The sequence below is a fragment of the Micropterus dolomieu genome, linkage group LG17, assembly GCF_021292245.1.
Source record: "Micropterus dolomieu isolate WLL.071019.BEF.003 ecotype Adirondacks linkage group LG17, ASM2129224v1, whole genome shotgun sequence".
NCBI classification, from domain to species: Eukaryota; Metazoa; Chordata; class Actinopteri; order Centrarchiformes; family Centrarchidae; genus Micropterus; species Micropterus dolomieu.
Window position 1 is genome coordinate 18,607,111 of NC_060166.1, and position 17,426 is coordinate 18,624,536.

General features: G+C 40.3%; 1 protein-coding gene across 2 annotated transcripts; it reads left to right on the forward strand.

The window, feature by feature from the left end:
* The first annotated feature begins 1,057 nt into the window (after positions 1–1,057).
* cul3b (cullin 3b) lies at positions 1,058–17,345 on the forward strand. 2 transcript variants are annotated; one of them, XM_046074293.1, is made up of 16 exons: positions 1,058–1,327; positions 3,787–3,984; positions 6,881–6,994; positions 8,715–8,875; positions 9,267–9,381; positions 9,583–9,811; positions 10,273–10,418; positions 11,033–11,209; positions 11,507–11,677; positions 12,038–12,145; positions 12,791–12,915; positions 13,271–13,367; positions 13,848–13,982; positions 14,181–14,367; positions 14,907–15,052; positions 16,144–17,345. In XM_046074293.1, exons 1-16 carry the CDS (start codon positions 1,265–1,267, stop codon positions 16,273–16,275), a joined length of 2,304 nt encoding a protein of 767 aa, XP_045930249.1. In that variant the 5' UTR covers positions 1,058–1,264; the 3' UTR covers positions 16,276–17,345. The 2 variants fall into 2 exon arrangements, with proteins under 2 accessions (XP_045930249.1, XP_045930250.1); XM_046074294.1 differs by having other exon boundaries at positions 13,851–13,982.
* Positions 17,346–17,426: the final 81 nt, after the last annotated feature.

The window sequence follows — 17,426 nt, forward strand, 5'->3', positions numbered from 1 at the left end:
CATCTTAGATATTTACCAGACATACAGTACAGTACCACCATACAGTCTTGATCTGCAAAGAGGTGCAGCCAGAGAGCAGTCCAAAGACTCATAGCCCAAACCAACCCAGTCAAAACTAACCAAATAAAACTTGAATAAAAGGAAAACTTGCGTGGTGTACTTTACACCAGCAAATGATCTGGCCACAGTAGAAGAATTTAAATCATAAAATAAGGTTGACTTTAAATATGCACATAACATAACGTTGACAGCAGTAATTCTGCATGAGTATTTACTTTAATTACATTTTCTTGACATTATTTCTATACTTCACTTCCGTAAATGTTTGAATGCAGGACTTGGTGTATTTTTCAGTAGTGGAGGAACCATTACAAGTAAAAGTCCTGCATTCGAAATTTTACTTAAATTACAGAAGTATTTGCAAAAAGATGTCAAAAGTAAAAGTACTTATACTGCAGAATGATCGCTGACAGTATAAGGCTAGATTACTATATTATTAGATTATTATTATTAGTTATGCATTAACATGTAAGCAGTAGTTTAATATTGTAGTTGATGGTAGTGGAGTAAAAAGTCAAATATTTGCCTCTGAGATGTAGAAGTATAGTAAGTTGCATAATATGGAAACAGGCTACTCAAATTTGTATTTAAGTACAATCACAATACTTGAGTAAATTAACTTAGTTACATTACACAACTGAGTATAATTAGGCCTAACAAAAAATGGAACTACTCAAGTAAACTACACGCATATCAAAATTAAAACTACAGCTACTCAAGTAGTTACTTTACATCACTTGTGTTTTTACAGTGTGAGGTTATTACTTTTACTAGTACAGTAAGAAAATAATCTGTATTTCTTCCACCACTTGAAAAAGCTGAGTTACAGTACAGCACAAACAACTATTGAATATATGCCTTAATATGAAGTCTCCCTGCTGAACTGTCAGTAATATATGTGGGATAATTTACATTATTGTAATGTGCAGGTGCGCGTTAAATTGAGAAAATGCCAAATTATTAATTTCTCGCGTGACTTGGAGTGCGTGAGCTCTGCGCAATGAGAACTGCAGGTAGTCCGCCATTGCTGTATGAAGAACTATCGGATTTGGCGTTTGGCTGTCAACAATAAACTTGCGGTGCCGGGACGCGGAGCTACGAGGTCGAGTGAAAGCTCGTCGGCTGCTCCATAAACCAGTAGTCACCCCCGTCCCTCCCTGGAAAATACTTTCATGTGAATACAGAGCCCACGGACGAGACAACCATGTCCAATCTCAGCAAAGGCGGCACCAAGAAGGACACCAAAATGAGGATACGGGCCTTTCCTGTAAGTGCACACCGCAGTAGGGGCTCTGCCTGCCTGGCAGGCGATGACTCGATCACCGTGGTCTGGGCTGCTGGCTACATGTTAGCAGGCTAACCAGCTGAGCGACAGATAAGACTCGCCTATCAGTAAACAAACTGCAGCCGTTAAATATCCATTCGCCCCCGGTGTTGGTCGGTTGGTTAGGTGTCTACTTTGTTAAGTTATATTACCAACTCAGTGGGAAGAACCACTTTCATCCTCAAAGTCCAACTAGCTCACAACTCTACAAACGTTACCTAGCAGATTGGATCAGTCGACATAGCCGACGCTAACGTTAGCCCAGGCTCTTGACACTTGTTGTTTTGGCTTTCTTTCTCAAATGCACCAACGTTACGTCTCTGTGTCTGAGCTCTACCTGGGACTTTCTCTTCTGCTGTGAAATGCCAGCTAGATTACCAACTTGCAAGAACAAGCGGCTAACGTTACGTTACTCCAGCTGCGGTGGATGCTAGCAAACCTAATGTTAGTTTTGGGTTTGCATGTTGCACATTAATGGTACATCAGAGTGTTGTTTCTGTCGTTATCTCGGTGTTAATGTTGTGATATAGGTTTCCTCTCCTTGTCTACCTGGCACTCCCTTTGTCTGCAAGTCATTGAAAGACCTAATTTATGAACTGACCTCATTCTGCATAAAATTACATTTCAGCCTGTCTGACTGGCTGAGTGAGACTGCTAATCATAATGTGGTTACTCCTCCGTGAGTAATTGAGTGACCACACAGCCACCTGTACTTATGTGAGCCTGTTGAATGTGGCCCAGTCCTGACAGAGACTTGCTGTTAGAGCAGCATCTTGAAATGCATGTGTTTGGGCTTGTCTGCTGAGAAAGGAGCACACGCTGTTCCTCCTCACTAGCTGTAGCCTGTGTGTGCGCATGACGTTTTCTTCTTTGGTCAATATGTCTTTGACACTTGGGAGGTCCAGGAGAAGTCTGAGGAGAATTGATTAAGTTTTTGAGATTTGTAATTATGATGAACCCTAGCATAGTGCCATGTAGAACCACAGTAGTGGCTGGTAAATTAAAATCCTGCTCATTCATCAACACAATCTTGACGGATCAAACACATTTGTCACAGTAGGTTTTTAGTTTGCAAAAGAGCAGCAAATAACAGGTTTTATCAGTGTTGAACCGTAGCCTCATGCCACATTTAGAAATGTATGGGGATTAACAGACACAGCAATACAGAATGTGCACATAGATAATTGTTCCTTACCTATACCTAATACTAATAGGTATAATTTACTAGCCTATATAATGACAGACCCCACTCAAAGTCTTGAAAATAAATTTACATCTTCCTCATAGCTCTTAGTTAGAGCAACTGAGGGGGTTGTGCCAACAAGTCCTCTGTCTTGTCTTTCTTAACGACATGGCAGAAATTGAACATCTGACCATTATGGGATAGACAGACTGCCTAAGCAGCCACTATAATTTATTGGGTTCACTGGGGTTTAAGGAAGATGTCAGTGGTATAGAGAGAGAGAAAGCGAGTAAACAGGAAAGCATGATTCAACTTAATCAAGATGGACCAACCTTACCACACAAGTCAACATACCAGACATATCAAAATGTCTCAGTATTTCTTAAGGATTTATAAATGTCTCTTGGCCCACAACATACTGTTGAAATGAAAACACCTCAGTGCTCAGTATTGGGTATTAGCTTAATTGTTACCTTTTTGTTCTTAAATCACAATGGAGATGTTCTACTTCAGAAAAGCATAGTCATTTGTGACATTGAGGTTCTATCTGCTTCGCTATGTAAGTCTGTGTCAAAGACAGCTAATGGCAAGGTAACAGCGCTGCTCTGAGCTGTTAACGTAGCTGTCATGTCAGGACCTTTTTAACGTTAGGCAGTAGTGGGTTTTTTTTGCCCTGCTACAGCGTTCCAGGTAGGCCTGAAATGCTATAATGAGCAGACCCTAAAGCCAGCTATGGTTCAAAAACCAACTCTAACCATCTTTACGTTAATGCAAATGTTTGGTGGCGTATACACAGCAGGGAAAGGAGGATCAACTTAGATCATGGTAAAATGTCCTCCTCCTAGCATATGTTATATTATAATAAGTTCACAGATGTGGGAGCGTGACAGAGGGCAGAGGAGTGTTTTGGGGTTTGGAAATGCTGTCATCTCCTTAGGTATAATACAATGCCCTGTGAGTAGCTCTTTCAGTAACAATATAAATAATTGTAATGTAAGTCTCTGAATTGATGGTTATGAAATATTATAGACCTCTATCAGCCGATCAGTTAAACTATTTATTCTGCACCCCATTCCCTGGCCCACATTTCCAACGCAGAAAGAATCGGAGCTACACAGAGGTGGGAGGTCATCTGCATCGGCAAGGCTTTATTCAGTAGCAGGTGTACAAATAATCATAGGTGATGGTCATTTAATTGATCACTGGCTACCTTTTTCAGATGACGATGGATGAGAAGTATGTCAACAATATCTGGGACCTTCTGAAAAATGCCATCCAGGAGATTCAGAGGAAGAACAACAGCGGCCTGAGCTTTGAGGAACTGTACAGGAACGCCTACACAATGGTGCTCCACAAACATGGAGAGAAGCTGTACACGGGCCTGCGGGAGGTCGTCACTGAACACCTTATAAACAAAGTAAGACTGACACAGATTGCAGGCATTTGCAAAACATTAGCTGTGATTATCTTCTGGCAGGGACAGTTGGGATTACACAGATTTTGACATTCATATCCAGGTAATTACTCCTGTAGTAAACACATTAGTAATTCCTTAAACACCTTTAAAATCCCTCAGTATTTTGAAATTGCATGCAGTGCCTTCGCATAAAATAAGGCTAATTTCCATGAAAATATCCCTGAACCTTCAGCAAGCAAATGTGCTTTGTTCGTCTGTCAAAGGAAATTATAACACACAGCTTGGTTAATTTGCCACTTACAGTCAAGTGATGACACATTGCTCACGGAATAAAAAATGACAACATGCCTTATGTACCTATTTCTTGTTGTGTTTTAAAGTAAATTTGACTGATATTTCACTTAAGTGTGTAACAGATAATTATCGGTGTATAGTTGTCTGTGAGAGAAGATTTAGAGATGCTGAAAATATAGTTGATCTACGGTAACCTGACCTGGGGATTGTTATTACAGTAATAAGTAAAATAACGTTGTAATCAGAGCTTTAGATTGATTTGTGAAATTAAGCTGGACAGCCTGTTTTCAGTAGCCTACTTGTTGCTATAAGTTCCATGTTAAGATTCATATTACTGCTTGGCCTGTGTGTCATCCTTAAAAAACAAAGGTAATACTAGACGACTTGAGCTGTTTCCATTGGTGAGCAGCTTTGTGAGCGTAAGTGAGTATTAAAGTTAGTATTAAGTTAGAAAGCTGGGGGATACAATTTCAGATGTTGTTACTCTAGGCTTAAGTAAGGAGTGATTTGTAAACAACCCTTTAAGGATTACTCACACCTCCTTTTTACAGATTCAAAATGGTCCTTTGTTTTGGGGTGTCAGCTTTTCAAGGCTGTTCATTTGTCTGCTAGCCTTTCATAAAACAGGTTTTTCCTTGAGTGTTACTGAAGTGCAACAGTGTGTTTTTCGAATGGCGCCTTGGCAGAGCACAGTTGTTTTATTTACCTGGAGAAATCCATTGTAATTGAAATGGTAAACATGCCAAATGTTAGCTAATTGGATTTTTATTAGCAGGTTGTGTAAAAACAATTGCACGAGGGACAACAATATAATGTTGATCCTGTAATTATGAGATTAATTCATTTTCAAATCCCTGCTTAGTGAAGCCATAAGTGAATGTTTTTTCCTAAGCTGTCACTTGTTCTGTTGCATATAGTTGTTAACAAATTAAGTTTGGCCTTAATATCTGCATTGAATGCTTCTGTGCAGCTTACATTGTGCAGATAACCAGTGAGAAATATTTTAGCAGCCTGCTGTTGAATACCAGCCAGATGGGTTTGCAGTTTAATTAAATGCACATTCTCAATTTGGCAGGCTTTAGTAAGTTAGCAGTCAGGTAGTGTCAGTGAGCAACAGTTCAAAGAAGACCGATGTGACACCTGATTGTGTTTTTATTATCTAACAATGATCCAAATGTCACTCATGTAATGGAAAGACGGTAATGATTTCCATGCAGCCAAAAAATCTGCAAACCTATCTCAAACACTTCAGCCAGACTGAAGCATTGAAAGCAACTCAAAGCTGAGGATTTTCTGTTGATGTACTGTAAGCTTATTTCTCTGTTACTCTATTCTCAGTTGGGTTTAATAGATTATTTTAGGGCTTACAATTGCTGCCGTGAGAAATACCTACAGAAGGATTTGGAGATGTGAAATTACTTATAGTAACACTGAGCCAGCTTGGTTTTCTGCTGAGTAATGAACAGGCAGCCTGGACAGGAGTCTTAATTTTACTTATTTTAATGTTCCCCCCTGTGACTCCAAAAACATGCCAACGGCGGTATATACACATCTTCTGGCGCCACAATATTTAATTTCTGGAAACCAATGGATAAAATCTTATTTACTGTGACTTATTTACTGTCCATCATCCTTCTAAATATTAGGGATGCACCGATAATGATATCAGATATCGGCCCACTACTGACTCACATAGCTGGATCAGGTATTGGTGACAAGGGTGCCAATCTAATCAGTTCACTTACACTTGTACTACACAATGCATTGGCAGTACACCTGGAGACCTGAACATTTTGCTAGGAGAGCTATGACAGCATTTTGTTTGACAAAGTTAGAAAGCAATGTCAAGTCAAGCCTGATGTTGCTTTACACATGATTTCTAGTCTCTTCCTCACAGTGAGGAATACAGCTTATTTACACTGGTATTGGATTGATACTCCACTTCGGCCGATACACAAAGCCCAGCTATTGGTATCAATATCAGGACTGAAAGAGTCGGTGCATCCCTACTAAATATATTTTTATAATTAATATGACATTCATTAAAATACTTTTAAATACTTCAGTTGCTGCTTCATCTTATTAGTGATGAGCAACAATAGTAATCTTATAATTACTTTTATAAGTAAGCCACGAGCAATGAGCAGTGTGTCTTTGATTTAAAGGCACAGTCAGATATATGGGTTTGCTTCCGTCTTGCTCGTTAACATTTGATCTGGCTGTGTAAAAGAAGAATTCAAGGGTTGATCTGGTGTGTTAGAAGGAGGGGAGGTGATAATTCATTATCTCTGTCCAGAAGGAGAAAAAATGGGAGGTCGGTGTGCCCTTAAGAAACTTACTCTACAGAGACGTTTACAGTGCTGAGTCACACTGCAGTGGGACTATTATCAAGCTGTTATGCCTGACTAGTAGAGAAAAAGTATCAAAGAAACTGCAGAGAAGGATCACAATAAAAGTCTTCATGAACACATCTCAAATGTAGAGTCAGCTTGATGCAGGAGTATTTTTTCTCCTATTTTCTGGTTGTTTGGTCAGGCGCTGCAGAACTTAATATGTAATGTAATATGCCCTCCTCATGCATGTGTTTTTGTCTCTCCCAAAGGTACGAGAAGATGTCCTCAACTCCCTAAACAATAACTTCCTCCAAACCCTAAATCAGGCCTGGAATGACCATCAAACAGCGATGGTGATGATCAGAGACATCCTGATGTATATGGTGAGTAGCTGATCTTTACCGAGATTCTCAACACATGAATGTTGAGCGTGAGTTGCATGAATATGATTCATGTGGTAACATAAACAAACAAAGGTGCTCTGATGCTAGCAAGGCTCTTTAACTAACTTGAATATTTTTTTATTTCAGTCACCTGTGTTGTTGAAATCCACTTATGGGGTTGTGGGGGCATTCTTTTCTTATATTATATTAGGGCTGAAACGATTCATCGATTGAAACAATTCATCGATTAGATCGATAAAATCTATTAATAATATGCTTCGACTCGAATTCTTTGCGTCGATGCTTCGTATAATCCATATAATTATACAGCACAGTGTGTGCCGGTTCTGGTTTTAATATACACAACAACTTTTAATTATTTGTTTTGGGCGCCAGCCAGGGTAACCTGACAAATCCTTGCGTTGCAGTTCCAGCCACAAGGGGTACCTGTAGTAGGACAGTATACCTTCAAAAGTAAATTTGACACGTTTCAATGAAACAGAAATCACTTTTGAAGTAAATCAAGAAAATATATTAACAACACTTCAACAAAACAAATAACTCAACCAGTCATAAACAATCAGAAATAACAAAAATACTCTGTCCCTTTGGATAATTGTGCTAATAAGTTCAACTCTCTGCACAGTAAAGGAGGGAAAGAAAAAACGCCCAGCAGGAGCAGGACCAAACGTTCATGACAGTAATGCAGTTCCATCAAAAAAAAAACAATCGTCCATTAAACCCCTGCAATGTTAGGTTCATACCAAATTGTACCTGCGGGGGGGGGGACAACTCAGCGTCAGTCAGCGTCAGTCAGTCAACTCGCCTGTCAGTCAAGGCAGCTCCGGACCAGAAACGGGTCCACGTTACGTTTCCTCCGTGTGATCTCCGCATCTTTGCACGGCTTACACCAACGCCTACCCCGACTTTACGCCTGATTTAACTAGGGAAGATTTGCGGAGCCATACTTCCGGTAAGACGCCGTTTTTCCTTAGGCCAACATCATTTACCTGCAACCTGACCGCCGCCGTTGTGTTCATGGTCCGAGTTAAACGTCATTTTCCCTCAACAGGCAAATGACGGGAGGTCAGTGTTTCGCAGGGACATTTGTTACTGTCGCACATCGCGATTATGCTGTGAACACGACGTGATTATAATGGAGCTGTTTGCAAAGTGGGGGAAGAGAGAGAAAAAAGCGAGGGACAAAGAACAAAGTGTCCAAAGTATGGGATTATTTCAAGCTAAAGAACACAACAACTCTGTAATGTTACCGTCTGTCCACCGTAAAACGAAATTAAGTCGCCTCAGCAACAGCACGGCATCTGATCAGAAAGCCCCGCTGTTCTGCCAGCGGACCACAGACAAGGTAACAGTAACAGCAGCTTTAGCATTTAATTGAAATCATGATTTATTGTTGAGTTGAAGCCAAAGTAAGCTTCAGTCCTCAGCTGAAAATGTGTACACGTGCGTTTGTTGTTCTTTTTGGGCTGTGAGTTGTGACCTCACAGTCAAGAGATATGTGTGTGTGTGTGTGTGCATGCGTACATACATACATACATACATACATACATACATACATACATACATACATACATACATACATACATACATACATACATACATATATATATATAATGTATGTGTATATATGGGGCAAACATCATATATGCATTGTTGTCCAAGACATTACTTATCTTTTTTTTGTGTGTTTGTCCCACAGGACCGGGTGTACGTACAGCAAAACAATGTAGAGAATGTCTACAACCTGGGTCTTATCATCTTTAGGGATCAGGTGGTTCGTTACGGCTGCATCAGAGACCACCTACGACAGACTCTATTAGACATGATCGCACGCGAGAGGAAGGGGGAGGTGGTGGACAGGTAGCAACTCAGGATTGATTGCATGACAGCCTAATCGATTGCCAGTTGATGTTGACAAGCTAATTTTAATGTCAGTTGCACATTAATTGGGAAGAAAATGGAATTCACATCCTTCATGTTGAGTCAAAAAATGTTAAATCATCATTTGTCATGGGTTGCATGCTTTTGACATAAACATTAAAAGAGCTGTCAAATACATCTGCTACAATTAAACCGTCTGGGATGTGCAGTGAAACAGCCTCTGACATTTAAAAATATAGATTTTCTGTATGCTGGTTGGCAGGCATTGTAAGTGTGAAATGAGCATCAAGAAATGTTTTGCAGTTTCTTTCTTTTCTTTTGTACTGCTGATTGTGCCCTCGACATTTGGTCTACTTCTTCTTTCCACCAGGGGGGCCATTAGAAATGCCTGCCAAATGTTAATGATCCTCGGCCTTGAAGGGAGATCTGTTTATGAAGAAGACTTTGAGGCACCGTTCTTAGAAATGTCTGCAGAATTCTTCCAGGTTTGTGAGAGAACATCCTTCCCCTGACTGTTCATAATATATCATTTTTTGGACCCCTGTTAGTTGTTACATTGGCTACATCATCAGCTAACAACATACAGTATATGTATTGTAATGCATACCAGATAACTGAAATTGTAAAAAGGTTGGAGAAACATTTCTGTCATTTACAGCTTGTGAGTGTTTCTTGTTTTCACTTAGATGGAGAGCCAAAAGTTCCTTGCAGAAAACAGTGCCAGCGTGTACATAAAGAAGGTGGAAGCCAGGATCAATGAGGAGATTGAGCGGGTGATGCACTGCCTGGATAAATCTACAGAGGAGCCTATTGTCAAGGTGGTGGAACGCGAGCTCATCTCCAAACACATGAAGACGATCGTAGAGATGGAGAACTCAGGCTTGGTCCACATGCTCAAAAACGGCAAGACAGACGGTAAGAGCGCAGGAGGCTTGTGCTGCTTATGCGTCATGTCTTTAGCATTTTTAGTCAAAGTTCTTTCTTCACTCCCAAAAAAAGAAGGGAAGTAAGAATCCCCAACACTCCTTAATAAACCACCTGTCACTTACAAGATTTATTTATTTTACTGGCTTAGTAATGCAGTGTTCCCCTTGCTCATGAACACAAACAAACAGAATATCACAAACGATAAGATAGGAGGAATGTAATTTTTATGATTTGATTTAGATGAAACTGTGTCTATAGCGTTGTAGCTTCAGTGATGATGGGTGCCTTCAGAAAATTACATTGGTGCACTCAGGGGTATTTTAGTTCACTCTGCTGCAAATAAACCTCTTTTTTTCAGCAGCTCTCAGCTGCTCAGCCCTTTTCAGTTGGTAGAGATGGATTCCTAATATGTGTGCGCTTGTGTGTGTGTTCATGCATATCCATCACAGATTTGGCATGCATGTACAAGCTGTTCAGCAGGGTTCCCAACGGGCTGAAGACCATGTGTGAGTGTATGAGCTCATACCTGCGGGAGCAAGGCAAGGCCCTCGTGTCAGAGGAGGGAGAGGGAAAGAACCCCGTAGATTACATCCAGGTAAGGAGATGGGCTGTCAGGAGAAGTTTAGAGTGCGGTGATGTTATTGCTCAGTCTTGTGAATCTGCTGGAGCGTCTTGTAAAAAGAATGCATTCATTTGCTGCTGCAGGAGGCAGTTTGGATAGTACACATGCTCTATTGAAGCGAACTATATGTGAGGTGAATGAGTGAATGGTCTAACGTTGCTAGTGATCATGGTAATTTCTACTGGCTCAGCACGCTTTAGCACACTATTGTGTGCCGAGCCTTGTCCAAAATGCACTGCAGAGGATAACTGCTCTGACATCCTGTTATTTGTGGCCGCAAACCACGATGGTCTCTGCCGTCAACCGCACTATGTAGTTGCAGTGTCCTGAATAAGGTGAGGTCATACCTGTGCTGGAGAGAAGGCCCTTTTTTGAAAGTCTTATGTTCATCGTTCAATACGCTTGAAGCTCTGTTTTAAATTGTCTTTGTGGTTTGCAGTTCCACTCCTGTTCTTAGCAGCCCGACTCTTTTCCAATGAGACCGGCTTTCCTCTGACGTAGCTTGTTGGAGCTATAATTGCTGTGTTAAGCTACTGCTAACTTCTGCCATATCATCCCTATTCATCCGTGCTTCCTTCTTCCCGCAGGGTTTGCTCGACCTGAAGTCACGTTTCGACCGTTTCCTCCAGGAGTCCTTCAATAATGACCGACTCTTCAAACAGACTATTGCAGGCGACTTTGAGTACTTCCTTAATCTCAACTCTCGCTCGCCTGAGTATCTCTCACTCTTCATTGATGACAAACTGAAGAAAGGGGTGAAAGGGGTGAGCCCTCTAATGGATCCATACTCTTATTTTAGGACATACTCTGCAGATTTTACCAGCTTGCTTATTCAGGATTTGAAACTACACTGTAACATAAAAGCATTATAATTCTATGTCACACAATGTACCACCCAAAATAAGCAATGCCATTATTCTTTACATAGTTTAGAAAGTTGGTAGTAATAATGTGTTTGGAGTGTATAACTTGCTGAGTATCAAAGGCATTAGGGAGTCTAGGGGGTTTATCGTATTACTGAACATCCTATTATAACCTGTACCATTTTGCTTTTTGTCCAGTTGACTGAGCAGGAGGTCGAGTCTATACTGGACAAGGCCATGGTACTTTTCCGCTTCATGCAGGAGAAGGATGTGTTTGAGAGGTACTACAAGCAGCACCTGGCCCGAAGGCTGCTCACAAACAAGAGCGTCTCTGATGACTCTGAAAAGAACATGATCTCAAAGCTCAAGGTGAGCAGAAGTGTGATATAACAAAGTTATGTTTTTGGAGAAAAGTAATGAGTCAGCATCTAGTTAAAGAGAAATAGTTATCTATCTCAAATTATTTTATGCAATTCACTTATGAATCTATTAAGTTAGCTGATATTAAAACAGGCATCTAAGCCCCTGTGGTAAGGTTTAAGCTTTATTCAATGTAAAGGTACATTAGAAAGGAAGTTTAGATGTTGGAAACATAGGGTAAGCAGGCCGTATCTACTTGCCACTATTACAAATTGACCCATATTTGTTGACCCCTATATGACTGTTGGTTTACCTTTTTAATAGCTTTTTGATTAGCTAAATTTGATCCTTCTGGTCTCTGTTGCTCAGACGGAGTGCGGCTGTCAGTTCACCTCTAAACTGGAGGGCATGTTCCGGGATATGAGCATCTCCAACACCACCATGGATGAGTTTAGACAACATCTACAGACAACTGGGGTGAGGAGACGCCACACGCCACAACGCCTTCAGGCAACATAATGAGCCCAACTGCTATCTGTAATCAGTACATGGCTGCTTGAAGGACTGAGCGTTGCTGCGTTGCTCAGTTACATGAAGATAATTATGCACCTAACTATACATATCCTGGGAATACATGCTGCTAATTTCTAGCTTGTGCTGTGCTGTCACATGGCTTCTTGTCGCCAGAAGTATCACTGTATCTGATTGTCACTGTGGTTTGCTAAAGTAAGTTTGATTCATATTTAGCATGCAGTAAATTAATTAACTTTGGTGTATACAAAACATGAATCCCAGTATTTATTTCTGCATGTTTTTGCTTAGTCCCAAAAAGTCCCTTTTTGAAAGTACTTAAACTGGTTTTCTCTTATTTCTCTAAACTAATATTTCATGAAATTAAGAAATTTTGCAAAACAGTGGTCTGTTTCAGAAAAACAGCACATGGCCCTGGTTTGTGTCAGTGGTCTGCAGTTATTTTTTGTCTAATAAAGTTGTGTGTTTTTTATCCGTTTCTAACCTAATAGCACGGATAAAAATCAGTGTACGATAGCAATGAGCTACACGGTGTAATTACATCAGCGTAGACTGAAACCTGATTGTGCGTTTTTATTTTTCTAACTTCAGGTGTCACTTGGAGGGGTAGATCTCACCGTGAGAGTCTTGACCACGGGATACTGGCCAACACAATCAGCAACACCCAAGTGCAACATCCCCCCTTCACCGCGACATGCATTTGAAGTCTTTAGAAGGTCAGTCCAGTTGTACACTGAAAGCACAGAATTATAAGTTCATTTCTTATATGTGTGAGTGATTTTAGAACAGTACTTTGTTTTTACTCCAAGGATTTCAGAAAGTTTTGTGTTGTTTGTGAGTCTAAGCCACATTATGCTTTGTTATAATTGGAAGCTGACCAGAGTAACAACCTTTTTCAGTTTCTTTTCCATTCTTAAAGATATGTCTACTCCTAGAAATAGAATGAACATATACATATGTGCGTTATTATCAAGGTCTTCACCTAAGGCCTGTTACAAAATCTAAATTGGATTAATTGTGGTACATTGACTATTCTTAGATGTTGACCTGGAGTGACTCCTCTGCTTGTAGGTTTTATCTTGGTAAGCACAGCGGCAGACAACTCACACTGCAGCACCATATGGGCTCTGCAGATCTAAACGCCACCTTCTACGGTCCCATCAAAAAGGTTTGTGCCACCTTCAAATGGAATATTTCTAAAATAGTATATGCTACAATGATGCCATAGAACAGTTTTACAAATAAGCCCTAATGTGTTTATGTGTTGCATTGATTTACAAACGCATTCAAATCTATAGTGCCATGTGAATATATAATGGAAAATAACAAGCTAATCAAGTTTGCCTGTAATATCAATGACAGGGCAGTTTTAGTTTTCCAAAGTATTAGTTTTGTTGCCAAAGATTAGATACTACTTTAAATAAAACTTTACTTTTAAATGTACTGTTAAAAATACCTTGCAAGTGTTAGAAAGTACTGAGAATGCAAAAAAGTTATTAACACTGGTAGGCTGTAAATTTTCTCTTCTGCAGAAGATTTTAATTATTTGAACAAGGAAATATACTATTTTGAGGACTTTCTCTTGTAGAAGGGGTTTCTGAATCGCGTTTTTAGATTCTGATTTTTTTTGTCGTCAACATGTCGTCAGGAGGATGGCTCAGAGGTCGGTGTAGGAGGAGCCCAAGTTACTGGCTCCAACACCAGGAAGCACATCCTGCAGGTCTCCACCTTCCAGATGACTATCCTCATGCTTTTCAACAACAGAGAGAAGTCCACCTTTGAGGTACAGAATCTAATGCCTCCACATTTCCCCCCTTATTTAAGAAAAAGAATATTCTGTGCCAGAAAACACAAACAACATCCTGTGAATTGATAGTGGAAAATTTCAACAGCAGAAGGCAAAAGTTTCATAATCCTGCCAATCTATCTGTTACATCTTGCTTACTGTTTTGTCTTGTCCCCGAACTTCTCCACCCCGTAGGAGATCCAGCAGGAGACGGACATCCCAGAGAGGGAGCTGGTACGAGCGCTGCAGTCTCTGGCCTGTGGGAAGCCCACTCAGAGAGTTCTCACCAAGGAGCCCAAGTCCAAGGAGATTGAGAACGGCCATGTGTTTACAGTCAATGACCAGTTTACCTCCAAACTGCACCGTGTCAAGATCCAAACAGGTACACGAGTCTATTTAGTGTTGTCTTATATTTCTTACATATCCTAGATAATGTTTTATTTAGAATTTCCAATCCATTGTCAATATATATGTTGATCGTGGTTTGCTGCTTTCTGAAGATACAGAACAGTTGAAAACATTGCAGCAATTAACTGTAATGAAGCCTTAAAGACCAGGAAAAGTAATTAGGAAATGTTGTGGCATATTTATATCTCATGTTATTCAGTATTAAATGTGCATACCTTTCATCATAATCAAATAGGTGAAAGCACTTAATTGGGAAATGAACATGTATTCATTTAACTGCTTGTCTTTTACATGTCTATGAAGATTCTCAGTCATCCAGGTCATAGTTATCCAACGAAGGTTAAAATCAAGGGCAACTGGACTTGGTTGAAGATACTGGAAGACGTTTCGTCCCTCATCCAAAGGACTTCTTCAGTTCAGAACTGAACCAAGTCAACCAAGTCCAGTTACCCTTGATTTTAACCTTCGTTGGTTGTCTTTTACATCTATTTTCTTTTGTTGTGCACCACCTAGTGGCTGCTAAACAGGGGGAGTCAGACCCGGAGAGGAAGGAGACGCGGCAGAAAGTAGACGACGACAGGAAGCATGAGATCGAAGCTGCCATTGTTCGCATCATGAAGTCCAGAAAGAAGATGCAGCACAACGTCCTAGTAGCAGAGGTCAGTCAGCTGAAATAGATGCCAAGATTTTAAAGGAGAACTACAGTCTGTTAGACACTTATGTTGCCAACAGTATAGGACACCCGTCCGAATCATTGAATTCAGGTGTTCCAATAATTTCCATGGGTACAGGTGTATAAAATCAAGCACATAGGCATTCAGACTGCTTCTACAAACATTTGTGAAAGAATGGCTCGCTCTCAGGACCTCAGTGAATTCAAGCGAGGCACCTGATAGGTTGCCACCTGTGCAATAAGTCTTATTTGTGATTTCCTCACTACTAAATATTCCATGGACAACTGTTAGAGGTATTATAACAAAGTGGAAATGATTGGGAACAACAGAAACTCAGCCACAAAGTGGTAGGCCACATAAAATCACAGAGCTGGGTCAGTGCATGCTGAGGAGCACAATGTGCTGAAATCGCAAACTTTCTGCAGAATCAATAGTTACAGATCTCTAAACGTCATGTGGCCAGTGTGTAGAGAGCTTCATGGAATGGGTTTCCATGGCCGAGCAGCTGCATCCAAGCCATACATCGCCAAGTGCAATGCAAAGCATCAGATGCAGTGGGGTGAAGCGCGCCGCCACTGGACACTAGAGCAGTTCCAGTCATGGGTTAGGATTAAGGTTAATCTCACAAATGCGCTTCTAGAAAAATGGTCAAAAATTTCCATGAACACACTCCTAAACCTTGTAGACCGCATTCCCAGAAGCATTGAAGCTGTTATAGCTGCAACTCCGTATTAAACCCTACAGACTAAGAATGGGATGTCATTAACCTTCAGGTGAGCAAGGTGAGCCCTTCTGGTTCTCAGCAAAGGAACAAAGGGCAAGGCTGAAGCTGAAATTGAAACTGAACGCCTCACACACATAATGAAAGACATCTTGCATAATAAACTGTTGACTACGCACTCTTTCTTTCAAACAACCTGACCACAGTATTGGACAGGTTAGTGTAGAAAATGAACAGACTATAAAAGCAGAAGATGTTAAAAACAAGGTGATGATAATGGTGTTCAGAATGAGTGATGATGATTGGATATAAAGGGATTGTGATATACTGATTACTGTGTTTGGTGTCTTCACAGGTCACGCAGCAGTTGCGAGCACGATTCCTGCCTAGTCCAGTAGTCATCAAGAAGCGCATTGAAGGACTCATTGAGAGGGAATATTTGGCACGAACACCGGAGGACCGCAAAGTGTACACTTATGTAGCATAAAACAAGTGAATTCAATGAAAGCTAACATTGAGTTTTTATGGACTGCTCTGCGTTTGAAAGAACTTGGAAGTGCTTTCATCATTGATTCTGGGAAACACTGGGAAGCTTAACTTTTCTTCCAGAAAATGTGTAAAAAAAAAAAAAAAAATAATGCAAAAGATGGGGAAGTTTTCTATCTAGATTAGATTTCTTCTGCTGAGAGAAATAGAAGGAGGGGATCTAGTTTTGTACAAAATCATGTTTCTTGTGGCCTTTGGAGAGGATTGGGTGAGCCTGTTTGCCAATTAACTACGTGCTGTCGAGAACGAGCGATAACAAGTTAATGCAAACATGCAGCTACATGGAGACCAAGAAAACATTTGAATTCACTCCCCTGTTTTAAATGTTGATGTCAATGTGTTATGTTTGGTTTTTGTGGCACAGTGATGGCTGTACAAGTTGACAGACACTCTTGGCCTTTTCCTCCCAGAGGATTTTAAATTTAAAGAAGCGGACAAAGTGTTAACTGGTACAGACCTGGTTTACAACAGCAGTAAAATACATTCTGAGACACTCGAGAAAACATGCTTCATTTATGTTGCAAGTACGTCTGTTTTTTGTTTTTTTGAGGTTGTTTTAATGTCTGATATGAATTAAGTGCACCTCACAGCTGAAATATTTAATGCCATTTTCAGTATTTCAGCCAGGTCTGTACTAATGGTTAGAGAGATCAAGAGCTGTAGCTTCACAGCATGCTTTTATCTAATGGATCAGTTGCGGGAATAAGACACATAAAAGCTCCATAAATGGTGTTTGGTCTCTCATGACACATTTTTCACTTCAGGCCTGCTGTATGTTCGGCCAATAAATTTATTTCCTCTCTTCAAGTAGAAGGTCCCTTGTGGTGCAGCTTTCAAAGAGGATTTTTTTTTTTTTGTCATTCTCGACTGCATTTTGAACAGGTGGATCCAGTCTAGCACCGATGTTCTAATGTGTACAAATTGTAAAATAATTATTGTACTCACTGCGAAGGTGGATTGTACAGGGCCTTGTTTTCATCATATTAAATGTAGAATAAAAAAATCAAGGGATGGGATTTCTTTTTTTACGTCGGCAAACTTCAGAAATGCTTGCCTCTCTAACCATAATTAAAGCTTAATGTAAATGGTAAG

Bases quoted from the DNA above. Each gene is read 5' to 3' on its own strand.
- cul3b (XM_046074293.1), top strand. From the start codon at position 1,265: ATGTCCAATCTCAGCAAAGGCGGCACCAAGAAGGACACCAAAATGAGG. The intron at 3,985-6,880 runs GTAAGACTGACA...TCTCTCCCAAAG, and splicing joins CTGAACACCTTATAAACAAA to GTACGAGAAGATGTCCTCAA. The intron at 15,053-16,143 runs GTCAGTCAGCTG...GTGTCTTCACAG, and splicing joins ACAACGTCCTAGTAGCAGAG to GTCACGCAGCAGTTGCGAGC.